This window comes from Pocillopora verrucosa, chromosome 8 (assembly GCF_036669915.1).
Source record: "Pocillopora verrucosa isolate sample1 chromosome 8, ASM3666991v2, whole genome shotgun sequence".
Taxonomy (NCBI): Eukaryota; Metazoa; Cnidaria; class Anthozoa; order Scleractinia; family Pocilloporidae; genus Pocillopora; species Pocillopora verrucosa.
The window spans coordinates 2,730,967-2,758,452 of NC_089319.1; the positions used below are offsets into that span (position 1 = coordinate 2,730,967).

The 27,486-nt window shown below is 39.4% G+C and overlaps 2 protein-coding genes across 3 annotated transcripts; one reads left to right on the forward strand and one right to left on the reverse strand.

Annotated features, from left to right (window-relative positions):
• Positions 1-1,053: 1,053 nt before the first annotated feature.
• LOC136282783 (NACHT, LRR and PYD domains-containing protein 12-like) lies at positions 1,054-17,419 on the forward strand. Its single transcript, XM_066170709.1, has 4 exons — positions 1,054-1,296; positions 2,756-3,555; positions 13,639-15,876; positions 16,109-17,419. Exons 2-4 carry the CDS (start codon positions 2,850-2,852, stop codon positions 16,690-16,692), a joined length of 3,528 nt encoding a protein of 1,175 aa, XP_066026806.1. The 5' UTR covers positions 1,054-1,296; positions 2,756-2,849; the 3' UTR covers positions 16,693-17,419.
• A 405-nt stretch (positions 17,420-17,824) lies between these two features.
• Positions 17,825-27,158, reverse strand: LOC131788581 (TATA-binding protein-associated factor 172-like). 2 transcript variants are annotated; one of them, XM_066170675.1, is made up of 18 exons: positions 27,047-27,158; positions 26,202-26,350; positions 25,604-25,756; positions 25,183-25,243; positions 24,881-24,957; positions 24,227-24,378; positions 23,762-23,839; positions 23,605-23,668; positions 23,137-23,202; positions 22,560-22,701; positions 21,907-22,037; positions 21,560-21,682; positions 21,256-21,404; positions 20,636-20,785; positions 20,181-20,258; positions 19,659-19,788; positions 19,434-19,525; positions 17,825-18,673 (listed from the first exon to the last, which is right to left on the reverse strand). In XM_066170675.1, the coding sequence occupies exons 2-18, from the start codon at positions 26,328-26,330 to the stop codon at positions 18,412-18,414; spliced, it is 2,037 nt and encodes a 678-aa protein (XP_066026772.1). In that variant the 5' UTR covers positions 26,331-26,350; positions 27,047-27,158; the 3' UTR covers positions 17,825-18,411. The 2 variants fall into 2 exon arrangements, with proteins under 2 accessions (XP_066026772.1, XP_066026773.1); XM_066170676.1 differs by lacking the exons at positions 25,604-25,756; positions 27,047-27,158 and adding an exon at positions 26,820-26,999.
• Between the last annotated feature and the right edge of the window lie 328 nt (positions 27,159-27,486).

Below are 27,486 nucleotides of genomic sequence, written 5' to 3' on the forward strand. Positions count from 1 at the left end.
GGAGCAGCAAACAGTCAAGTGCTATCGATTTGTAATCACATCCCGTCAGCGTCACGGTTATTTCCAATCAAGAATCTTTACCATGGACGAGACACCGATGTGGTTCGAACTACCATCCAGTCGCACTCTCGAATTCGAATTTAAAGTCAATAACCAATGATTGCATATTGTGTTTCTTTACTTTAGCTTGGCTTATAAGTAAATACATCCCGATTAAGTAGAGTTTACAAATCTAGTCTCGGGCTCTCTTGAGGCAGGTCATCAGTGCCAATCCACAAATTGATGGAGCGCATACTCCGTCTCGAGGATATACGAAACTGCTCTAGTTCCCCCATCCACTGCGTTGCCCAGACAGGAAACCTTTATAATTGTAAACGAATTTCTTTACGATCTGGCATGAAAAAATGATCTGGTTTATCTTGGGAGTGACCATCAGCTTTACAAGATTCAAGATTACGAGGTCTTATGAGAACATTTATTGCAAAACAGTTCCTTTCTTTTCTCTTTTTTTTTTTTTTTTTTTTTTACATCTGTGGTTCCTCTCATTTAAAAGTAAATGACCTTTCAACAACAATAACGACAACAAAAAAGCCATGGTTTAGTTGCGTTTTTCCAGGCGAGTGGAAGCAAACGCAAGGGGGGGAGGGAGGAAAGGAGCGGCTTGTTCTTTTGAACTTCTCTCTTCGCGTTACTCTCGCTCCGCGCGTCCGCCTCGCGCTTTCTTCCGTTAGCCTGGAAAAATGCAACATCGACACTTGTTCTGCAGTCTACGTCATCTTTCGTGAAAGGTATCCATGGTTACTGCAGTTTTAGTCTTGCCATGTCACGCTATCCGACAAATCACGCGATCTAAGTGTTTGAAAACCATCAGAAGCAAAATTTCACCAAAAACTCCGAGAAGTGGAGCTAGCACTCTGTAATTAATGTGTTCAGTAGAAATATAATTTCCATAGAAGCGTCAAGATATGACGCAAAACTATTGAGCGCAGAGCAAAAGGTCAGTGTTTCGAAACTGAAGGTGTCAGCTTACTGAAAACCACTCCTTGAAATTGTCTGCGTCATTTGGCGTTCGAATATGAGATTTCACTCTCGGCCAAAAGTGGACAAACCTTTATCTCGACTAATTTCATTCTATTCTGATGATTGCTGAGACATCGAAGTCTGACTGAGCTAAATGAACGTATGTTGCAAGGAACTGATTCGAAGCTGATAACCAGGTGAAAACGTTATACTTCCGTGACCGCAAACCAATTGCAAGTGGGCCTCCGAGCAGGGGCTTCAAGTCAACCTTTGGAGGTAAGAGTTTATGGATATTATTCCATATTGAGTTGAGTTTCAGTTTGAGCAGGTTCTTTCTGTTAATTACATCTTGTCTTAAACACATCATTACGACCTCAAGTGAATCTACGCCGCGCTAGCAAGCAGTTTACCTTCCCGATTTTCTTTTGGTGGGTTGGGGTCGACTGCACACAGGCTAAATTAAGCATGAAACTTCAAAAATACGTCCCTAAAGATGAAGAAAATCGCTTATACAGTCGAATGATCGGTTCAGTTTTACCAAGTTTGTCGAAATCATTCAACTGAAATCGGGCCATATGTTTGTGGAACGATTAAAATCAAAGTCTTGATAAAGTCCCGATACGCGACAGATCACTTACAAGCACGACTCGACTAGAAACTGAAAATAACATTAAGATTTGGATCACACAGGAGTGTTAACCAATCCAGTATTCACCATCTCTGAAAAGAAACGCTGAGTAATTTAGTTTATGTCAAGTTAACGGTGGTTTCAATATTAGCATCGTTTATACAATCACCACAGCACCTAGCGCTATTTTGTATTCCCCGTTCATGCTGTATTGTTCTTCATTTGTTTATCTGCTACCATGTCGTTCTCATGAGTCTCTACCCACATGATACATAGCAATCGAATTGTGGAATAAGTTACATGCGAACAATTTCTCCCTTGAATGTAAAAGGATAGTTGTGGTGAGGACACAGAGCTTATCGTTGATCAAGATGAACATTGAATCAGTATGTTGTGTTTTGATGTTTATCAATGTCATCGATAGGAATTTTTGCGAAAAATTGGCTTCGGTTGATGATTATGTCTCAGGATAATAACATACGAATACAGTGATTTCCTTTAAGAATCAATTTATCATAATGAAATATTATCGAAGGCCAAAAACGCACCAATGTAAGAGTAAACATGTGATTAGATTGAGTTTATTTCATGAATTTTGCCACAGGTTAAACAACACTGAAATGTAAAGGAGTATGGTGGAATTTTGAATCCGCAGAAATTCTTTTTTTCCCGGATGCGATCAACCATTTTCTTCTCCTTACATTATTTCAATATTTGAATACATTGTAAAACACGCTGGTGATTGGAATTAGGAAGCTATCAGCCAAAAGGCCGGAATGCTGCCCTTACCGGCTAGGAGGAGAAGTTTTACTCGGATCTCTGTAAGAAAAGGCCAATTTGATTTTCAAGATATGATATGTCACGCTTTTTTAAGTCACCCAAAAGCAGATTTGAAGAGCATTTGCAAGCAATTTTAATAGAGCAATCAGTGTTCCAGAGGTATTTAAAACTAGTTTAATGTAATACCCTTGCTGGCCTTGAGATGTAACGGACATTTTTGGAAGTGTGGATAAAAAGTTGAGGTATTAAAATAGAACATCAAACTTACTGAAAATTTTGTCTGGGTCAATTGGTTTTTTCAATCGGATATCTTATTCATTCTACCAGTGCTGAGCCAGGGAGTCTGACGAACAAGCAGCAACCAAATTCCTTGGTTAAAGAGTAATTGACCTTTGCTCAATTAACGATCCAGTATTTCTTCATGGCCACCGCTACAGCACCTTCGTTTCATTCGACAAAAGAGACAACCAATTACGCCCGCTTATGCAGGCTTCTAGTGGGTGTCAGTGCACATATCTTGAGAGAGACATTTGACAAAAGGCGTCCGCCAGGAAACCTAGACACAGTTTTGTCCAGTCCTCCGATTCATCGAGTGCTAAAATCACTCCGAAATAAAAAAATACTCAATCCTTCACAATGGGACAAACTGTACCCCGCCATCAAGTCTTCAGTTTCATCAAAGAATTTCGATATCACGCTACTGATGGTTCTACTGAGGAACATTTGTTGTCTTGTTCCTCCAGCTACCGGTTGGGATACACTTCCTCCTGCAGCAGACACAACCCTTGAGGCAGACATCGTTCGTATCAAGTGCTACAGAAACACAGTTTATGGTCATGCCAGCGGGGCCTCAGTTGATGACCCAACATTCAATCAATATTGGCAGGACATCCAAGATGCATTGGTGAGACTGGGAGGAGCTGGTTATCAGAGTGCTATTGATGATCTGAAAAAGGAATGCATGGACCCTGATTTCGAAGAACACTATAAAGAGCTTCTTAAACAGTGGGTAGTTGATGAATTCAGCATCAAAGAAAGACTGGATGAAATGGCAGAGCACTTTGGTAAAAGCCTGGATGAATTAAAGGAAGCAATCGTCAACCCTATAAGGAAAGCAGGAGACAAAGGTATTGTGTGTTAACGGTAAAATCTGTGCAACGGCCTTTCATGAGAAAAGAAACTTGAAGAGGAGGATTGAAGGGCCTCTCATCAGAGGGTAATGAGCAATTTAACAATCAGTTCATTACAGTATTATAAAATGCCTACCTTTAAAAATAGCTCAAACTCGGAGAAATATCTTCCACTGGAACTGATCCGTTTCTCTCTGACTCACAATTGGAAAAAGACCGGGTGTTGTGTTTTCCATGTTTTTTTCGGGTGATAAGCGAGTTATTTTTTATTTTTTTTGTTCCTCGTGCGGGAAGGAAAGAGTATTGATAGTTAAAATAGGTTAAAAAAAAAACCGAGTACGTCTGACAATATTTACCTGGTCGGGTTCGTCGAAAGAGATGAAAAAAAGCTAAAGTTCTTAATGAAGTGGAGACGACAGGACGCATTCTCTCTCCAAAGTGTACTTAAGCCTTACTTAATCTCCAGCCTAAAAACAAAAACTATGTGTTTTCGAAGTCAAAATCGGTTCCTCCCGTACCACAAATTCCTGGATCCGCTCCCGAAATGGGCCGGTTAGTGTCGGTAATCATATGATTTTGAGTACAATTTGTATAGGTAATCATATGATTTCGAATGCAATTTGGAATAAATAAGCACGAGTAAATTCTTTTTAAAGACTAACCACAGGCGGCTCAAGCTCCAGCTGTGAGATGATCATCTTGCGCAATAACAGTCATGGCGGAATTAGAAGAGTTTGTATGGGAATATTTACGGCCGCCCTAAGGAATAAAATAATACGTCAAATTCTCAAAAAAAAAAATACCTTACCTTACTTCTACAGCGTAGCGCTTGTTATCTGACCGCTTACTTTGATGAAAAGGACGCATTTTAGCGAGTTGTCCATTTCGACGTTTTCAACGCACATAAGAAAAGCCTTATGGACTAACAAATTGCACGAGCTCGTAGGGCGAGTACAATTTGTGGTCCTTGAAAAAATTAACAAATGCTTGTTTATTCCAAATTGCACGAGAGAAATCATGCGATTACGTTTTAATAATATACATGAAAAATACGAGATGGCTTATCATAATTAAGCAAAAGCAAAGCGCGCGCATCAAGTGCAAAAAAAATTTATTCAAACCGTGCGTTCGGTCAAAACAACCGCATACGATCAAAAAAATAATATGTAAAGATGTCCTCACATCTTTAACTCTTTATAGTAGGCTAAAAAAAATGACAAATGATGGTAACCTTTTTTCTTTTATTTTTTTTGTCAACAGTATTTACACTAGTGATTAGTGCTATATCTCATTTGAAAGAGGACAAAATTAGCTTTTCAGAAAAAATATATTTTGCCTCCAAAAATCTATGGATTTTAAATCATGCTAAGAAAATGGCATACAATTTCCATAAATTATTGTACAACTTTTGACTTTGAAACAGCCTGAGCCTGAATGGATTGGAGTTAAAAGGAAACATTTCGAAGATAAAATATTCCTTATGGGCAAGACATCCAGAGACTCTGGCTGAAAAAGAACAAATACGGAATTAATTAGAATTTTTTTCCAAACTGTACCCCAAAACTAAGCTATACCTCACTTGAAACAGCAGTAAATAAGCTTTCCTGAAATGCATGTTTCCTCTCCAAGAAAAAGGAAACAACCTCATTGAATGCTTTCAAACTAACATTAATTAGCATAAAATATCATCAAAATTTGAACTGTGAATTAAGTGATACCCAAATAATACAAAGTAATGAGGCGAAAATTAACTTAAGAGGTTCCTTGTTACATGGGCAACATCTCTATAAAAAATTGGTTGGAAGATAACAAATCTGAGATGTGTTACACATATCTAGTGAACACTGATTGACACATTGACTAATTAGTCTGACCTCATCATCACCCCAAGCCCACATTTACTAATCCCTCTTGAAGTCTACAGTGCAATCATTGGAACTATATTTCTTTGTTTGACTTCTGAAATTTTGCCTTGAAACAGGGACAAATGAGATAATCAACCTCAAAATACATAAAGCGCAACATATATCAAAAGCCTTTCACTTGCAATGCACCACCAGTATTTTCAAGAGTAAACAATTCAGAAGTGAAATGCCCAAATTTACTAATCCCTCTTGAAGTCTACAGTGCAACCATTGGAGCTATAGTTCTTTGTTTGAAGATTGACATACTGACTAATTAGTCTGACATTATCTTATCATCACCCCAAGCCCAAATTTGCTAATCCCTCTTGAAGTCTACAGTGCAACCATTGGAACTATATTTCTTTGTTTGACTTCTGAAATTTTGCTTTGAAACATGGACAAATGAGATAATCAACCTCAAAATACATAAAGCGCAACATATATCAAAAGCCTTTCTCTTGCAATGCACCACCAGTATTTCAAGAGTAAACAATTCAGAAGTGAAATGCCCAAATTTACTAATCCCTCTTGAAGTCTACAGTGCAACCATTGGAGCTATAGTTCTTTGTTTGAAGATTGACATACTGACTAATTAGTCTGACATTATCTTATCATCACCCCAAGCCCAAATTTGCTAATCCCTCTTGAAGTCTACAGTGCAACCATTGGAACTATATTTCTTTGTTTGACTTCTGAAATTTTGCTTTGAAACATGGACAAATGAGATAATCAACCTCAAAATACATAAAGCGCAACATATATCAAAAGCCTTTCTCTTGCAATGCACCACCAGTATTTTCAAGAGTAAACAATTCAGAAGTGAAACCGGAAACTGTCATTTTATATCATTCATACATACATACATACATACATACATACTTTATTTATTCCAGAAGCAGATGATAACTATTATATACAAATAAAACTAAAAAGAAAATACTTCTAGAAAAGGAAGTTAAGAGGTTATCCCTGTGTAAAAACTCCCTTAAAAGAAAAGACAAAATATAAATCAAAATCATTACAATCAAATATTTAAGTACGATTTAAGTTTAGATTTAAAATGCTGAAAGCTGTCAGCTTCCACTATATCACCCGGTAACTCGTTCCATAATTTGACAATCCTAATAAAAAAAGAATTTTTGTAACAATTAAGTCTAGCTGGTTTAATGTAGAGTTTGTATTGATGATTTGCTCTCGTAGACCGAATCGTGGCAATATCAAAGAAGTCTTCAAAATTTAAATGATAAAAACCAAAAACTATCTTATAACATTCGACTAAAGATAAGTAAGTTCTACGGTCAGAGAGAGTGGGCCATTTTAACAGTTTGCATCGGTCTTCATAGGACATTTCTCCTTTGCGTTGATTTAAAGCGAGTCTTGAGGCTCTTCGCTGTACATTTTCAAGGGCATGGATGTCCTTAACAAGGTAAGGACACCAAACAGGTACCGCATATTCCAAGATTGGCCGTACCAGAGACATGTACAGCATAGAAAAAACATTTGTGTTAGCGGTGCCTACTGAGCGTTTAATGGAACCTAAAACTTTGTTCGCTTTATTGACAGTGATACTTATGTGATGGCCCCATGAAAGATCTCTAGTTAGTGTGACACCAAGATCTTTAAAATTAGTCACATCTTTCAGGGGCTTTTCTAAGAAATAATTAGTTACCGACTTATCGCGTAAATGCGTGATTCGCATAGATTCGCATTTGTCTGCGTTGAAACGTAGCTGCCACTTACGAGCCCATGCGCTAAGATTATTAAGATCATCCTGAAGAAGCTGACTATCTTTTATAGGGTCAATTATCTCTCTGTAGATCTTCGTGTCGTCTGCATATAGTTTTACTGTAGATGATAGGAATTCAGATATGTCATTAATATACAATAAAAACAATAGGGGCCCGAGAATGGTTCCCTGTGGAGTTCCGGAGGTAACGCACGACCAATCAGAATAAGATCCCCTAACGACTACACGTTGTTTGCGCCCCACCAAAAAATGTCTCAGCCAGTTGAGTAAACATTCGTCGATGCCGCTACATTTCAATTTTAAAAGCAGTCGCTCGTGAGGAACGCTGTCAAAGGCTTTGGCAAGATCCAGAAAAACAACATCGGTAGGAGTGGATGAATTACGGGATTTCGCCCAGTCATTAAACGTTGATAACATTTGAGTTGTAGTAGATCTTCCTCGTAAAAAGCCAAATTGGTTGCTATTGATAAAGTCGATTTCGCGCCAGAACTTAATCATCCTATCAAAAACAATTTTTTCACAGATCTTACAAGCAATTGAAGTAAGGGAAATTGGGCGGTAATTTTCTCTCGAAGATTTGGAACCCTTCTTATGTAGAGGAGTAATGTCGGCATGTTTCCATTCCTCAGGCAAAAGGCCAAGAGACAACGATTTGTTTATCATATACGTTAACGAAGGTGCTAATTCCGAAGCACACGACTTAAAAATGCACGGCGCGATATGGTCAGGCCCAGGAGACTTGTTGGGCTTGAGTTTCAGAAGATGGCGTTTGACCTCATTGACAGAACAATCAATTTTCGCAAGTTTCTTGTCAACAGTGCAGTCTTGAGTGGGAAAATTTGCATAATCTTCGGTAGTAAACACCGAAGAGAAATATGAGTTCATACTCTGAGCAATACTGAAGTCGTCAGTCAGAGCACATCCATCGACGCTTATAGAGATGAGATTATTAGTGCCTCTTCTCTTGGACTTAACAAAATTCCAGAAAGGTTTCGGGTTTTCATTTTCCTGTAGATCAAGTGCAAGTTTCTCTATATACGACCATCTAGCTGTGTTACAAAGTCTCTTAACAGAATTGTTGAGTTGCCGATATTTTTCCCAAATAGTTGAATTGTTTTTTCTGCGAGCTCTATTATACAATAATTTCTTCTTTTTGCACAAAACAATAAGTTCCTGTGTAATCCAGGGGGCACTGGATCTCTTTTTATTCTTGCGTTTGGGAATGCACTCATCCACTGCTGTAAATAACAAGTCTTTCCAGCAAGCCCAATTATGATTAATATCGCTGTCGAAGAAGGCGCAATGCCATGGAATATAAGATAACAGCGATCTTAAGTGATCCCAGTCGGCTTTACCATAGCAATACAACAACTTCTGTGATTTACGCTGGACGTAAGGTATACCAGATAACGAGAAGGAGATAGAATTGTGATCTGAAAAGGGTTCTCCAACAACCAAATGGTTTACGAGGTCGGGCGAAGTAGTGAGAACTAAGTCTAGGATGTTCGAGTCTCTGGTAGGTTCATTTATCAACTGTGTCAAAAAATTGTCTTGGACGATGTCCATCATGAGTGTGTAAATATCAGATTGACGCAAGAATCTGTTATTCAACCAATCAATCTCCGGAAGATTGAAATCGCCAACAAGAATCAACTCGTTCGTCGAAAACTCTTGCAAAGCAGCTTGTAAGTCCTCTAAAGGCTTAGGATCGTTATTGGGAGGACGATAGAAAACTCCCAAAGTGACTTTGCGATTGTATGAGAAAAGAAGATCGACGAAGATGAACTCTGAATCGTTCTGTGTAGTATCACGGGGAACCGCTTTGATGTGTTCTCGCGTAGCAATCAATACCCCGCCTCCATGACGTCCATTGAGCTTTCGGTCCCGCCTAAATACCGAGTAGTTACTAGGAAAGATTTCACCGTCAGGGATGGAGCTGTCCAGATGAGTTTCAGTTAAAACAATTATATCATAGCCCAGAGCGGCAATGGCTAAATCCAATTTGCTTGATTTGTTGACGATGCTTCGTGCATTAGCATAAAAGGTTAGAAGACGAGAGGACTTTTGCTGTTCCGTAAAATTGTGCCGCTCGGCTCCATTTGGACCAGGATTTGGGTTTACGTCGCCGCTCAACTGGAGAAGAATAGTTTGGTAACTTGCAACAGAGTTAGGATAATAACTGATTCTTGACGAAGAAAAACCTCTTCGAAGGATTGGCAAAACAATATGTCGCCTAGTCCAGGACGCTGTGAAGATATTTAAGTTCATTGAAACTACAAAATCATCTTGTAGAACCAAGAAGAAATCGTCAGCTAAACGCGGGAACATTTGAGATTGGCCCTGATCAGTCGTTTTTCCGCGATATAGAAGAATTAAACTGAGAATAAAACAAGGAAAACCGGAGAGTCGAAATGAGTGACCGTTCGCCATGACGCCTCGCCTCCGACTCATTCATTCATTCATTCCACTCATTCTTGAGCATAATTTGTTTGTTTTGTGAATTTTCAGCATGTAACAAGTAGAACCACATCTAAAAAACATACAAAACATATAAGATAACGTACAGGTCGATATATATTCAACTATCGTTTTAAAAACAAAAGATTTTATTTGATTTAGTTCGGACGCACACTGCGTCATTCGATCTGTCATCGGCTGATAATTTAGGTCGTTGCGTTCTAACATTCCATTGAAGATTATTTTCTCTGTCGCTCAAAAATCATGTTTGATCATAATATATGTTGCTTTTCATTCACAAATATATATTAACAGGTTTGTCTCAAGGCAAAAAACAAGGATTCGTGCGCGTAAAGTAAAAGTAAATGTTTCAACACCACATGCGTCACGCATTTAAATATGGCAAGAATGTTTACAGATTACTTATCTCGATTCTTCGCTAGGATTTTCCAGTTTTCTATCTAATTCGGATTCTTCACCACTAGAGATACTACCATGCTCACTTCCATCGTCAAAAATCACCTCTAAAGCCTTAGCTACGCTGTATCTCTAGCGTTTCACACAAGCGACTAAATACCGGAATGGCTCCGACCTGTGATTGGATGATAAAAATAGTAAACGTTAATAAGTTATAGCTTAACTCCTTGCTCGTGAGTATTGTTTACCGCGTGTCTCGAAGCGGTACAATGAAATATCGATGCTAGTGAAAACACCGATGTATCAAACAAGAAATGTTTACTTACGTAGCGAAGGGAAGGCAGAGCCTTTCTTGCTCAGCGAGGTCGTTCAGCGATATTCCGGCGATGAAAACGTCATCTACTGACTAAACTCATTTAGTCAGTTCAGGCGGACGATCAGAGACTGAAGCCATTCCTGTATTTCACCGCTGACAGGAATAGCTCCGACTCAAACGTTTATTAATTTTTTTTTCAGTAATTTTTTAATAATTTTTAAACAATTTTTTAAAAAAAAAATTTTTAAAAAATTTAAAACTAAAGTAGTGAGCAGCGCTGTGCGAACAGTAGTTGTAAAACTTCTTTATTCTCTGACGCGTTTCGTCTAGTTGTCGTAAACTTCTTCAGGGAGTTTACAAGTCAACACCAAACGCCTATATTTATAAGCCATTGTCAGCGGCTATTGCGGGAGCCAATGACCATAAGGGCTTGGCTGGACCTATGAGCAGGAATAGGCAAAGCTGTGAAAAATTTGAAAATTTCTTTGGCTCATGTACTTTATAATGTGGTTTATGTTCTACTCATTCTTTCTTAAATTGAAGTGGTATAAATACCTTGTCTAAAACAGTAGTGTGATACAATAGCAAACGAGATGTACTTGTTCCAATACAGCGTCATGTGATGAACAGCCTTCATTAATTTTGGAACAAGTTTTAAAAAATCATTTTACTCTTTCTTGTTATGGCCGAAAACTGTTCGAAGATTGGTTGTACCATCACTGCAAACAGTCAAGGTACTTCGACAAGATTCAGTGCGAGAGCTACTGCAACTGGCTTGACTGGTAAGACGCTTTTTTTGTTTGGTTTGTTTTTTTTTCCTTTTTTAGGTCTAGGGGAGTTGTTAGAAATTACCAAGCAAAACCAATCCGCGACTTTCTTCCTTCAGGTGTTGTGCCAAAAAAAAAAGAAGAGCCCGATGAATGGATTTGTTCTTCATGTGAACAATAACCTAGAAAATCAGTTTTCCACGAAAAAAACTCCCTCGATTGTGGCCAAGCCTTATTTCTCCAGCAGATCATGCTGTAAATTAAAAACATTGGTCTCAGCGTCACGCAACATTGCGTGATTTTCCAAACGTGACATGCTGTTGCTGCATTATTTTAAAACTTAGAAACTACATGGCCCTCTAGTAATAAAAGAGGGCTTCATTTCCAAGCACTGTAGACTACAACCTAATAAATCACTCTTTCAGTTTTTATCTCAGTGTATAAATTATTTAGCCAAAACAGAAAAAAAAATTAATATACGAATGAGTTGGAGCCATTCCTGTCTGCGGTGAAATACACGAATGGCTCCAGTATCTGGTCGTCCGCCTAAACTGACTAAATGAGTTTTGTCAGCGGATGACTTTTTCATCGCCGGAATATCACTGAACGATCTCGCTGAACAAGATAGACTCTGCCTTCTCTTCGTTATGTAAGTAGCCATTTCTTGTTTGACTCAATCAACCAATCACAGGTCGGAGCCATTCCTGTATTTAGTCGCTAGTGCGTTTCACATGGGACGCCATTATCGCAGACTGAAATCGTACGCAAATAATTTTCGGATCGGGCTCCCGAGGTCACGTTTGCTAAAACTCGCCATGTGATTGGCTTAGAATGTTTACATGCTACAGCCGAAATTTCAGAGCGATCGGATGTAATCCGAGCATTTCCGAAAAGGTCAAGGTGCAATTTTGCACGATCGGCCAAGGGCCTGACCACGAAGAGGCGCAAAAAAGTTCAAAGTCCGGTAAAACAGTTCAAGGAATTGTTCAGTCTGTGTCCGAATCACTTTCGATGAAATGGAATCGTCGTTTCCGAGATTTAACCATGTTTGTTTTTAATTTCGGCGTTGGATCGCTCGAGCAAAATGGTTTAGCTGGGTCGGCTCGTAATTTTCGATTTCCTTGGCAATTCCCTTCTCTAAGCACCACTTTTTCCAAACTGACAACCAAAAAGAAGTGCTTTTTACAGTGTTTTTGTTGTTTAAACTGTTTTTCAGCCGCGGTGGCGAAAGAAAACCAACTTAAAACGCCGGCCATTGTTTCGCTCGCAAATTTTCAAATTTTGTTGCGACTTCCAGGGCTCGCATTTGATTGGCTCTCTGGGAGTTTCTTGACCAATCAGAATACCTGATTTCTTACTTTCTTTGCTCTGAATTAACCCTCTTCTGCACTGAATTAACTCTCTTCTGCACTGAATTACCTGAAAACTGCATGTATCTTAATCAATCAGAACTGAGTAATTTTTCCATGTATATTATTAAGGATAAAACAGCACGAGTAAATTTTTGAAATGCGAACAAATTACACGAGCCATTAGGGCGAGTGCAATTTGTAGATTTTGAAAGATTTACAAATGCTGCTTTATCCCGAATTGCACGAGGAAAATCATGCGTTTACTTTTTGATAATGTACTAGCAAAGATAGGACTCTGTTTTCCTCTCTAGTTGTTTTTTTTTTCGTGTCATGGCTCACTGGTTCGGCCGCTTCCCTTTGCCTTGTGCTGGAGTAGTCGGGGTTTTCCCCAAGAATTAGGTTCGAGCTCACGAACAATCGGGTTTTTGTGCTCTTTGTCTATTAGGTATCGGTCGACAGCAATAATCAGTACACGAAAGATATCACGCTCGTTATCTTTCCCGTCTTTCTTACGAACTATTGCGTAAAATGCCTCGAGAAGTTTGTTTAGTGCCTCCGATTCATATTTTTCAATGCCCAAAACTTCCAAACTTTTGGCCAGTTGTTTGTGCTTTGTTTTGTGTTTTTATTTTTGGCATTCTCTATCAAAGTTCTAAATTTAAAATGTTGTTACCTTCTCCTAACCTCTCCGCCATTTTGTTTTGTTGCGGTTTGTGACTCTCCTGGCAATCAAATTGTTTTCATCTTTTTATAATCAATTTCAACTTTCTGCCCTCAATCTCGACTTTGTGTGCTGTTTGGGATTAATTGACGTGTTCTCAGCCAATGAGCGTTCTCAAATGTTTGCACACATATTAATCAAAATGAAACAATTTAACCTTTACACCAACCTCGTGTTACGCTTTTCTAATTGCTCTGTCAGAATTTGATGTCAATTAATTGCGAACGGATTCAAGATTAACTTGCCCTTTTTGGAAAGCCTAGTTAAAGCAAAACTCAGCTAGCGTGATAACCAATCGCGTTGCAAGTCAGGCAGTTCAATAACTGTTCGCCGAGTATTGGAAAAGTTAATACATGAAGGGTTCATGAAAATAAATGCAGGTAATGGTTTTCTTTTCAGCTGTAGCGGAATACTCCGATGCGTTGAAAGAATCAATAAAAAGCCAAACCGAGTACCTCGCTCAGGCCTCACCAAATATTTCCAATGTGAGAACAGATGACATATTCACCAACATTCTCATGCAACATGGAAGAAAACCAGTCAAAGATCTTGATGTGAAAAGAAAAGAACGCCTTCGCCAGTACGGTCAAATCAGTGGAAAGCAAATTAAAAGCTCTCAAGAAATTTTCATCCCAACCGATGGGAAACATCCAGAATCTGTTCTTGTCACTGGAAAGGCAGGCATCGGTAAAACACTGTTTTGTCAAAAGTTGATCAAAGATTGGGCTGACAACAAATTGTTTCGATCCAGAGCAAATGCAGAAGTACCTGATTTTAAGTTTACATACTTGCTCACGTTCCGTCAGCTTAATCTACTTGGGGACGACCCTGTTACCTTGAAGGATATCTTAAACCGATCTTCAGTGCTAGATGACCACTCAAATATCGACGACTCTATATTTGAGTACATTCTTCATCATTCCGAAGAAGTTTTGATTATCATCGACGGGTACGACGAGTGTTCACAACGACAGTACATCGCTAGTGATTCGGATGAAAAGTACCCAAATAACGCCAAAGAGAAAATGCCAGTAGCGGCACTGTGTGCTAAGCTTATCAAAGGAAAAATACCGAGAGGTTCGGTCGTCATGATCACGTCAAGACCCGACGAATCTGACGAAATGAAAGCCAAAGACATTTATTTTAATAGATACGTTGAAATTACAGGATTTTCCGAGCCGCAGGTAAAAGAATACATTGGAAAGTATTTCAAAAACAACGACCGAATGAAAAACATTGTAATGGACCACATTACAAAGAATGTCAATCTTGTCAGCTTTGCCCACATTCCTGTGCTCTGTTTTCTTATGTGCTCTTACTTTGAATATACTCTACAGCAACCAAAGAAGAATAATCGTCTCCCGGTGAAAACAAGTGACCTTTATGATGAAGTGGTCAACATGTTCGTGCAAAAGCACGATAGAAAGAAAAGAGCCTCTGTCCAAGAGACTCTGGATGAAGTATCAAAGCTGGCAGCTCAACTCATTGAGGAGAAAAAGTTTCTTTTCCTTAAAGAGGATTTGAAAACTTTGAACTTACACGAGCTTGAAAGTCTGTGTGGAAGCGGTCTTCTTCATTGTGGTCCTCCTTTCAGAACATCTTTTTCTGCGACGACTAAACATTTTTGTTTTACGCATTTAACTCTCCAAGAGTACTTAGCGGCTCGTTGGTTCGTAAAGACAAGAACAATCCCCCCCAGAGATGTGTCTGCAGAAGTAGTTCTATTTATGTCCGGTATTTTGTCCAAGGAAAAAGACAACGAATTTGTGGAAGAGTTGATTCTCAGCGTCTCATTGTCAGATACAACTGGAAAGGGGCTATTAATTTCCAAATGTCTCCTACAATACGAAGACATCGAGTTTGCCAAGGAAATAGTAAAGGAATTTCGCCCCGTATTCTGCCCAGGTGTAGGACATTTTGACCTTTCTGGCTTCGGGGGTGTGGACGGCATTGTTGTGTCTTTTGTATTAGATGCTTTTGGTGCACTTAATGCAGAGGACGAATATGATTGGAATAGAATCACCAGACTTAGCCTAAGTGATCGTAATGTCGCCAATTTTGCCAGTCTATGTCAAGCATTACAGAAAACAACATGTAAAGTCACCGAACTTATTCTGGATGGTAATCAGATCACCGATGCCGATTTTGCCAGTCTATGTCAAACATTACAGACACCAACATGTAAAGTCATCGAACTTAGTCTGGGTAATAGTCAGATCACCGATGCCGGTGTTGCCAGTATATGTCAAGCATTACAGACACCAACATGTAAAGTCACCGAACTTAATCTGGGTGGTAATCAGATCACCGATACCGGTGTTGCCAGTCTATGTCAAGCATTACAGACACCAACATGTAAAGTCACCGAACTTAATCTGTATGGTAATCAGATCACCGATGCCGGTGTTGCCAGTCTATGTCAAGCATTACAGACACCAACATGTAAAGTCACCATACTTGATCTGGATTGGAATCCGATCACCGATGCCGGTGTTGCCATTCTATGTCAAGCATTACAGACACCAACATGTAAAGTCACCAAACTTGATCTGCAAGGTGATCAGATCACCGATGCCGGTGTTGCCAGTCTATGTCAAGCATTACAGACACCAACATGTAAAGTCACCGAAGAATACCGTCGTATCTACATTTCCTATACCGGATGAAGAAGAAGACATTGGCAAATAACTCTATTTTTTTAAACTTAATCTGCATAATAATCAGATCACCGATGCCGATATTGCCAGTCTATGTCAAGCATTACAGACACCAACATGTAAAGTCACCGAACTTAATCTGGGTTATAATCAGATCACCGATGTCGGTGTTGCCATTCTATGTCAAGCATTACAGACACCAACTTGTATAGTCACTGAACTTGATCTGGGTGATAATCAGATCATCGATGCCGGTGTTGCCAGTCTATGTCAAGCATTACAGACACCAGCATGTAAAGTCACCGAACTTAGTCTGGATTATAATCAGATCACCGATGCCGGTGTTGCCAGTCTATGTCAAGCATTACAGACACCAACATGTAAAGTCACCGAACTTGATCTGTGTGGTGATCAGATCACCGATGCCAGTGTTGCCAGTCTATGTCAAGCATTACAGACACCAACATGTAAAGTCACCAAACTTAATCTGCATAATAATCAGATCACCGATGCCGATGTTGCCAGTCTATGTCAAGCATTACAGACACCAACATGTAAAGTCACCGAACTTAATCTGGGTTATAATCAGATCACCGATGCCGGTGTTGCCATTCTATGTCAAGCATTACAGACACCAACATGTAAAGTCACCGAACTTAATCTGTATGGTAATCAGATCACCGATGCCGGTGTTGCCAGTCTATGTCAAGCATTACAGACACCAACATGTAAAGTCACCGCAGAAAACTGTCGTATCTACGTTTCCTATGATGAAGAAGAAGACATTGACAAATAACCCTATTTTTAGAAAAGGTATACGAAAGTTCAAAGACGTAGGGTTGACATAGACAATTTCAATAGTGAACGCTTCAACGCTGTAAACGCATTATCCTTTTGTTGTTCTTAAAATGCATTTATTACTTAATATTTGCATAAATTAAAGATTTTCATAAAAAATCACAAGATTTCGAGTACAATTTGGGATAAATTAGCACGAATGAACTGTTCAAAGGCTAACCAAATTGCATGCGCCTGTAAGGCGTGTGAAATTTTTAGTTCTTGAAAAATATACGAGTGCTTAGTTAACTAATGTAACCCTAACCCTAACCCTAACCCTAAGCAAATTGTACGAGAAAAAAAGTGATTATCTGTTAATAATGTACATGCAAAATTCAGTTTTCCTCTTAGTCGTGTTTATTTCGTGTCATGTTTTAGTGGCTCGGCCGCTTGCCTTTGTGCTGTTGCCGGAGTAGTAAGGGTTTCACATCTCTCAGTCATAAGACAGCGCAAGAAAGCATTTTGTGCGATCGCGAATGTTGCCTATCATAACCGGTTAAGGGCCAGACAAATGTCTGCCCTCGAAAATTATTTGATCACGACAGTAATTTAACCCTTTATTTACAATTCTAAGAGTTCAAGTCTATTTGGATCAAAGAGAGAGCGTAATGCGCCGAGTCAGGATTTTGTCCTCTTGAAGTTTTTGTTTTCGTGTTATTTTCACATCTGTTCTAAATATTTCTACTTTTCTATTTTTCCACCTTATTTTACGCTTGGTGACCTTAGAGTAAACTTTGACTTGGACTGCTTAGATTCGCTAGATTCGTTCGTTAATTGGAACACATTCCTAAATCCTCCCTTAACCTTTTGTGCATCCCTACGACTAAAGAGTTCCCCACCCTACCCGGGTCTAGTCATCGTTTAACTGGGATTCATCGAGTCTTTTATTCCAATCGAGTAGAAGTTTTTGAACTTGACATCCAAATGCTTAGATTGTAGCCATTCTTATTGAAGATTCAAACGGATACTTCGGGTACTTATCACAAAAAAAAAGTTCTTGATTTTGTTCACTGTTCTGGAGAACTGTGATGACCGGTCTATCGATAATCCTAGCTTTGACAAAACGGAAAAAAGGAACAAAACAATACAACTATAACAAAGTGAAAACCTTTATTCCACCACATGCCTAATTGACATCACCAAAAATGTTTCGTTTCGTAAGCGGGAATTTGATCTGAATCACAAACAAAGGAAAGTGTCTTTCCTAGAGCGCGACGTCCAATGCCCGAATATACGCTAGCTGCGTCCAAATTACTCTGAATGTGTTCTTGTTATTTTAAATAATATGCAAACGCGAGCTAACTTTATGAAATCCAGCCTATTACTTACAAAATGTTTACATCATCGTCAATTTTCTGAGGCATTTTTAATTTGAGAATGTCAAATCAAAATTTGTTTTGGTTGTCTGTTTCCTTACTTGTTTTCTTTGTCACTTCATAAACTGTTGAAGAAACTTCCTGAGCAATGCTTGAATTTCCAGCTTCCTTTCGCAAAATGTGGGGCAACTACCCAAGAAGGTGTTTAACCTTACGATTAACCTCGGTTCTCCTTTTTGAATATTTATGGCTGCTCCAAGGTAAACTTCAATGACCAGAGCGACTTCGCCTCTACCAACACAGACATAAGGCCAGGTTGTTAAACTGACAATCATCTATCCCAAAATGACGCATACTATTTTTTACTTCAGCGAACCAATGAAGTTGTCTAAATTGTATTCTGTTTCATACTGTTCCTCGTCCCATAGTTCTCCCAAATTTTCAATCATAGTTTTGAGCGAAGTCTTCCCAGTCGCATTCGACTGTTGTGCGCTTGGTTTTTCTCTCTTCTTTTCTTGGTCGACTGAAAAGTGATCCAGGAGTTGTCCAGTATCCATGGTCAATAGGCTTGAGTTGTCTTGCGAGATCACTGTGTTGGCGATGTTCAGTTTAAACTTCTGGAGTCTAAGAGAAAAAAAATGTCCGACTTGAAGACTCAATTTATAAAATATCTAAGTGTATAGTATGTTATCACTTGACAATTAGGTTTAGAAACGAGCGGACAATGAGAATGTCTTTCATAAGTTTGAGAACAAAGGAAGACGCCAAAGAGGTGTTGACTGTTCTATCCACCTTGGGGAAATTGGAAAGCTGACGACAAGTTGTTATTAAAAACTGGATCACTGGATAATGCAATTAAAGAGTTTTCATTGGCTTAGCCATCATGAGTTATGAGTCATCACGCGCGCACATGAAGACGAGTTAAATCGGAAGTGTTTTTATACATTGTAACATTCCGTTGTTCTTAAAAAATGAAGTTAAGAATATTTATTTATAGTTTAAGCCATTTTTGATAAAACGGTCAATCTACTCGCCCTTGTTAGATATGAGATGATTATCGCCGACGAGGCCCGTCATCTCATATCCAACGCGCGCTCGTGGAATAATTGTGTATTAGACGTTATTCCTTCATAAATAAACTTTTACCGCTGCGTCAATGGGCAAGTGAGACACTTCCATTAAAAAAAAAGTGGAAAAACGTTTGAGAAGCTAACTTTTCAATCGTCACCCGCTTTCGGAAAAAACTTAACGAGCGTTAATCTTAGTCCTATCTCAGGATATCTAAATGGCTTAAAGAAGGAGGCTTCTCGTCGAGAGTGTAACGTAAAAAAAAACCTATTTGCACTGTGCTGTATGACTCAAATAGTGCTGCTTTAAAACCTACCCCATAATCTTTTCCTCGAGTGTTCCCCGTGTAATCAATCTATACACGTTTACAACCTTCTTCTGTCCAATACGATGAGCTCGGTCCATGGCCTAGAAAGATGATCGAAGCAATCAAGAAAAGGCAACTGATCGCATCTACCAAAAACAAAACTTGAGCAAAGTTGGTGAAAATCGGAATATACAGGGGGGAGGGGACAGGTTCAAAAGGTTGGTGGTTACGTACTTGTAGGTCCTTCATTGGGTTCCAGTCGTGCTCCACAAAGATGACCGTATCGGCACCAGTCAAATTCAATCCCAGTCCTCCAACATGTGTCGTCAACAATAGAATGTCGATTGAAGGATCGTTGTTAAATCTGAGGATAAAATAAGTCTCTAAGTAACAGAAAATCTGTTAAACGTCGCGTTTATTATCCCAAAAATGCGTTGAAAGCAGAAACTCGTTACCAGTCGGCCCATGTTTGTTCGTGGAGGACCATCTGTAGCATAGCAGTCTAGGTATGGCATACTTGTGAAAATGTCATGTACTTGTCATATACTTGTGACGATTAATTACATATGCTAATGTCGAGACGATATCTAGGGGAAGGCGTGTACCGAATACGGGAATTGTGTGTATAGGTTATATGTCGTAGGTTGTCTTGTAATATTGTTTGGATACCAGACCATCGTTTCCTCCCTTTGTTCCGCGAGATATTGGACCATGGCCAATAACCGGAACCGAAAAATCTCAAAAAAGAATTCTCACCTTTGTACGAGCGAGTGACGCGAGCCCGCAGGCGTACTTCCATCTAGTCTGAGGTATGTCACTGTAGGCATATGTTTTCTGCGTGAATAAAGCAAACTGAATATAAGAAGCAGGCTAAGTTTCAAACCTTTACATCTTTCCACCCCCAAAGGCTGAATATTAATGAGAAGGTTTACCAGCCACTCCGACAATTCACTTCGTATTAAATGAAGAAGGTTTGATAAAATGATACTTTGTCCTTGCAACACGTCGTACAAATATAAACTGTTTTAAACGTGTTCGATCACCACAGCGACAACATGAGACGTAGCGGCGAGGTACTACCCACGAACAAGTACACATAGAGTCTTGTTCTGGTTAATTGTCAAATGGACAAACCAAAGACGAATGCAGCAATATCAATCAGCATGGCGAAAAAAAACAATTTAAACAAAAAAAAAGAAGATTGCTCTTACTTAAGAAGATCATTTTCAACGATGTCTAACATGCTCTTTAACTGACAGAACAACAGCACCCGGTGTTGGGACACTACAGGGTCTGAAGACAGATCACTGGAGCCTGAGGATGAGGAGCTAACTCCTATCCCACAATCCATCAGCAGCTGCCTGTTGATCAATTTGTAGACAGAAAGAGAGAATTAGTTCAACTATAGTAACCTGAGGCGAACATCAAACAAAACTATTTTCACAAACAGCTAAAGGTCAAACGCCTAAACGCCAACATATGTTATGACGAGGGAATATTCTTGATAGGAAAAAATGACTTCATTTTTCACCTCTAAGCAAAGTATGCTGCTATCAGGGTGACAGAATGCGCAGTAGTTTTTATGAACTGGTTACAAGGAAAGGATGAAAACAGAGAAGATCTTACATTAAATGAGGGATTTTATGAATTTCATTCAAGTAAGAAACCGCCATTTTTAAGGAACTCAGAAATCAATGGTACTCTAGGCGTGCCAGTCTAAAAAGAGTGCTTGCAAAAGTTCAAATTCTATCCGTAAGCAATTCGTTAAAATATAATTGTTATGGTAACCGCACAATGCCTTGAAGTTACACTAACAAATAACCTGACTTACTTGAGAGCAACAAGTTTGGCGGCATGTTGAATATCCCGGATGGAGACATGTTGTTGATGTAATTGGTCCATAACTTTGGTGTATTCTGGATGATTGGCAGTGAGCACCAAAAGCGGGTGGTTGCATAGCTTGCGCAGGTACTGAAGAGCCTGGGAATTATTTACATGTCAGATTGAATGAATATTCATACTGCATAAGGTTATTTGTGGTAAGCACTGAGGACAGACTAGTGTCCATGATCAAATTCTCAATTAAACGAGTAAAATAAACGTTGTATGGCAGTAAGAATGAAATCAATACTAACCTGGAAAACGTGAGGATTATCTTTGCTTGCTTTCTCGTTTTTGTTTTCTTCATCGATGTGAGAAACTGTTTCCTCCAAACCTTTCTTGACCTGAGACTTGGCGAAGTCTTCATATAACTGAACCTGTAAAACGAAAAAAAATTTTTCTTGAGTGAGAGGAACGATCTGGAGGGCAATTTTCGGAAATTCTCCAAAAAAAATACCACTAAATACAAGGTGGAGATCCTTGAAACTTTCGCACAGCTGCTTGAATATTCATATCCTGTCGACAACTACAAGTGTTGTCGAAAACTATTATACATCGCCCCAGTGCGCACTTTGATTGTTGGCCATAGCAACAGACTGACCTGTAGCGGACTCAGTTCACAGTAGTAATCTTGAATGATCTTAGGTGGAAGATCTTGCAGTACATCTTCTTTCAGGCGCCTCAATAGGAATGGTAAAACCTGACGATGAAGGGCCTCCATAGCCAAGGCCCCTAAGAATGGGACACATGTGTCAATACAGACCACGGTATCACCTCATTTATGATCCACAACGCCATGAAATCTTACTGAAAGGCGAACAGTCTACTCCTAGAGGACCTTCCATTTTCTACTTATTTACCAAATCGTTACCGAGGAGGGACAACTCGCTTTCTTTAGGGCGTGGTCTTTGGAATAAAAAGGGTGAAGCCGGCGGAAAATCAAGGGTAAAACCATCCAACATTTTCTATGATAGCTGAAAAGCGAGAGCGTCTTGCAGGGGCCGGTTTCACTTTTTTTTCTGGTGGGGCACAACATCTATTGTCCTTTTTGTTCAACAAACGTTAAGCCGAATTTTAGGCTGCTGAAGTGGCTAACACATGTAACTAGCGGCTTCGTGGAACTCTTGAGTGGCGGAAAGAGGATTGGAGCTCTGACGTTCATTTAAATGTTTCTACTGCCTTATTTTTCATCACGGACCAAAAGCCACGCAGGCTTTGTGTTAGCTACTTAGTACTCAATTCACGGACACTCACCAGCTTCTTGTTCCTTAGAGGACGATTTTGCGTCTCTACTCTGTAGAATTGGTTTACCAAATCGAGACTGAAACTGCTTTTCACTTCCGAGAAAACCAGGCATTAAGAAATCAAACAATGACCACAGCTCCAGGACATTATTCTGAAAATAAAACATAAGCATGTCAACGTAAAGCACCGTATCAAATCTTTACAAGAATGAACGAAGTAAAGCAATACAAAAAACTACAAAATTACGCTACTATACGGAAAGATAACTCGTAACAAAGGAGTATGGTGAGAATGAAACAAAAATGAACGACACATTAGAACGAGCAATGTCTCAATTGTCTCAATTTTTAATGTTGTGACGTAGAATATTTCAGAAACATGAACAACGTTTTGCTGTTCGACAGAAGCTGCTGACATTTCCTAACAGTATGCGAGGCAGAGGAAAACATTTATCCACTTCTTTCTTTGTAAACGAAGAGGACTTTAGGATCTACATGTGGAACAACTGTTGGTGCATTGACTAGTCATCTTCCCATATTTAAATCGCATAGCTTCATTTGCTTAATAAAAGCCCCTCAATTCGTACTTGGATTGGTGTTCCCGAGAGTATAAGTCGATGACTGGCTCGTAGCTGCTTAATGACTTTAGCAAGCTAGAAGGAAAGACAAAAAAAAATCAATTGAAAAACTGGAACTCAAGCCGCCCACCACGACCAATGTCGACATCAATGACGATACATTACAAAGAGCTTGTTTACGATTCCGTCCTAACTGCTCAAAAGGGCTGATACTTGTAGGAACTTCTTACCATCCGCCTTTAATTTGAATACTGGACTACATCGCTACCGTTCCATTTCAGACGATTCGAAATCATTCTCAAGCAACAACCATCAATGAAACTTCAATGATAAAAAAGAAAACCTGTTTAAGTTCTGTCAGAGAGATAACATATAGAGAATGCCAAATAAACGATATCTTCGTCTCGACCAGTTTTTTTTTCCTGTCAGGTCTCCTCAACGTTTGCTCTCTAGAGGAAACACCAAGACGTAACCTACCTTTGTTTTTCCATTCTTTATAATGTGGCCCTCGTCAAGGACACAGTAGTTCCAGTGCACTGATCTGTTAGGACGAAACAAACGAGACATTCTGTTGTAATAACTGCTGTGCCTTAACAATGTGTATTTTCATTTACCCTTCGGTAACTCTCCTTACCTGAAGAACTCACCATCGTTTCTTACAATATCGTAGGATTCTACGACTAAACTGTGATTTTTGACCTTGTTACGAAGTCTAAGAAGAGAAAAGAAGAAAAATTATTTTCAGTGGTCGAATGTTGAGTTTCTATGGCTGTAGTTTGATCGGTAAGTTCCTGTTGAACCTGTCTCTCGCTTTCAGTGGCCGAGTAAAGGGGAACAAATTCTAATAGACTTTAAATAAGAACTGGACAATAATCATGGCCGCGGGTTGCTCAGGAATCACTTTTCCTAATAGTTCAAGCACTGGTCTAGTTATTCCTCTACGTAGAGTAACGAATATAACTATTAAATTTTACCCTCAAACTACTCGCTCAGAATTTTCAACTACACTTGTATTTGTGCACACACCAAACAACTTCCTGTACTTCTTAGAAAGCAATGCACACCGTCAGCGAACACCAAACAGAGTCCCAGGACTAACCTCTGTCTCTCAGACGGCGGGCCTGTATAGTGCAATGGTTTAAGGAAATCTTTGTTAACAAACTTCTCCACCTCGTACACCCAATGTCCTGTTAGTGTTGGTGGGCAAATCACGAGAGAAGGCAAAGGTTTGCAATCACTATTACCCGTCTCCTATTCGGTGCAGAAAAAAGAGAGATTGACACGATTGAAAATTCACTCGTTTTTCCTGCGATGTAGTTACTGATTTGAATTCGATCCAACACTGGACCCATTCCTATGTGCGAATAGTTTAAATTACTACGTGCGCCTAATGGGGCTCATCACCTTAAAACGAAAAAAGACCAGAAGTTTGGCAGCAGAAAGTGGCCATCATATGGTAACGTTAAACCGTAAGAGAACGTAGAGGACTTTATCTGAATAATCACGGCAAACATGGAACGAACATTTCAGTACGGTACTCTTTCCTCTGTTTTGTTTTGTCTCTCTTTTTTTTTTTGGAATTCCTGATCATTTGCAAAATCAACCTAGAGCAGAACTTTTTGACTTGGTTATTGCTACATTTTGCCAGAATAAAGATAAACTCTTGTCACTCCCTAATAAGGAAACCAGAAAGAAAAGACAACTTCAATCTTTATCCAGACTGGATCCGTTGCCTGGGAGTCGAATACTGTACCTTGTATACTGTAGCTTTTTCATGGTGATCACCTGCTATGATACAAATAGACTGAAGAGTTTTACCAAGTCCCATGTCTGATCTCACTGTTAAGATACAAATCGAATCCATAAAACAGACGGAGCTATTCCGATTTATCGAATTTAACTGAACTCAACTGTGCTGTTCTTTACTCAACTCCTCCAGAACCCTGCAATCATTAAGAGGTCTTGGGACGCAATTTATAGTGACATAAAAATGAGTCAATTATGTACGCAAATAATTTGGGCCGAAGTTTTAAAAGGAAAAGTAATGAAGGATACCATCGCATAGAATACCATGCAGCTTGTAACGGTTGAGAAAGGCCAGCCAGTTGACACCATCCTAAATATGAACAAAGTAGAAGAAACTCAAACAGATGACACTAGCAATGCCCATTATTCTTCACACTGAAAAAACATCTGAGCATTCCCAACAAGATACCCGACAACACTGAGTTTTGGGAGACTTTTCTCGGCGTTAATGAAATCAAATAGTTACGTTTTCTAAATGCTGCAGTTTAAATTGCACTTTATGCCAACTGTTCCCTCACCCTGTGTGCACTGCACTGTGTGCTACCTTCGATGGGAGACAAGCTACCCTCGTCGCACACCGTTCAATACATCATTTCAAATACAGATCACTAGTTCATAACTCCAGCATGAATAAAGGCTTTCTTTCCGCTGTTTTCCTGTAGCACCTTACCTGTTGATATTTTCTCAGCTCAGCTTTGATAGGAACAGGAATAGTGTAATTCTCCACCTTTTTACCGTACAAAAGTTGCTCCAGAAATTTTCGTTCCTTCTGTTTTTGCTCCACCATAGCTTTGGACATGCGGGGCGGATCAGGAATACCAGACTACAGAAAACAACAGTTGAAAATTAGGGAAAATGAATATAGAGTTAAGGAACTAATAAAATAGTCAAAGAGTTCCAGTTTAGGACTACATGTCTTTCTATCCTAGCTCCGTCGAAATAAAATTACGAACACTTCAGTATGAATCACATAAAAATATCAAGCTGTGAGATATATGTCCTCTTTGTTCTTTTACCTCCGTTCCCATTAGAGGTGTCATCCAACCAAGAACATTACGACAAAGATGATGTACACGGACCATCAAATCATGGCATTAAACAATGACATTTCTGTCAAACCTCTCGCTTAGATGGACAGGGTATATTCCGACAAAATAAAAGACAAGGCAGACAATAGCAAGCTGCGTAAAATGTAGCATGATAATGCGCTCAGTCATTGTCAAAGTGAAAGACTTGAAACTACTAAAACTACAAGTTAACCTAAATACCTCAAGAGGCATAAGCCTAATAAGTGTGGCAAAACAGTATGTGGCCATGAGTCGAACATCTTCGCACTGGTCACTCATCCGTCCGAGCACAGGCACAACCAGGAGAACAACGTAAGGCACCGCACCCATTCCGAGCCGATCAATTACATCTGATGTAAAGCAACCAGTTAAGGATACCAACATATGTGTGTATAGTGAAAACACAGAGAAAATAAGCTTCACTCTAAAATGGCGAGCAGAAATGGACCAGTCACCATTTATCGTCGGGGGCGAGGGGAAGGGGGAGGATTTTAGGAGGGATCACTCGGTTTTCTGGGGGAATTGAGGGAGGATCAGTCTATAGGAGACTATGGAAAATTAACTGCCAATGAAGGGGGGGGGAGTAATAAGAATACTACAAAGCTAAGGGGGTGGGGGGGAGGGAAACAGGTAAATCTTATTGTGATACGACCAAAAATCCTCCGACCTGAAATTTTTCTTTAATTGAATCATTCATACCACATCTGTACACAGCCAATATATGCTAAATTTAGACGGAAACGTCATTTCTGCATTAGTTTTGGTGCACTACGATAACTTTCTCGAGCATAACAATTGTTGTCAGCTTTTTAAGGACACAAGATATAGCTTCTATAGCTCCTTGTCGGTTCCTGATAACATCAGCAGTGCCCATCAGTGGTAAGATATCCTTTACCACTGTCTTCATGGTATCTTCAGTGGACACAGTGCACAGCACACCCAGGCACCTGGCTGCCAAGTGTCGCACTGCACTGTAAGGGTGCTGAAGGGTGCTTAAGTATGAAATCCCCTGACCCAAGTTCAATGAGCCCATGTGCAGTACTCACCTAATGAATTTCCATTTGTTATCTGCTGTTAGCAAGCTTCCAAAATGATGTGCTAATTTGACCAGAGAAAATTCTGCACCTCTTCTTTGAATACTTAAAACTTTAGCCATCTATTCCAAAAAGATGGAGATTTTCAGAATTAGCTTTATTTAAATGGTTATTTCACACAGTGGCTGTGAACACAGGACATCTCATAACACATAACCTGATTTCACAAGCTGCAATCTGTTTTAATTTTCTCAGATATTGACTCTATTTAAGGAAGGCCTCACCTTAGAATCATCCATGCTGTTATCATCAAGAGAGGCCACAGATACCCCATCCACAGCAGGTGGTTGAAGCTTGCTACGACCTGCACTGCTACTTGCTTTTTTAGAAGCTGAAGCATTTGCATTCTGTTCAAAATTAAAAAAAAAAGAAACAGTTCAAAAAACCCAGTC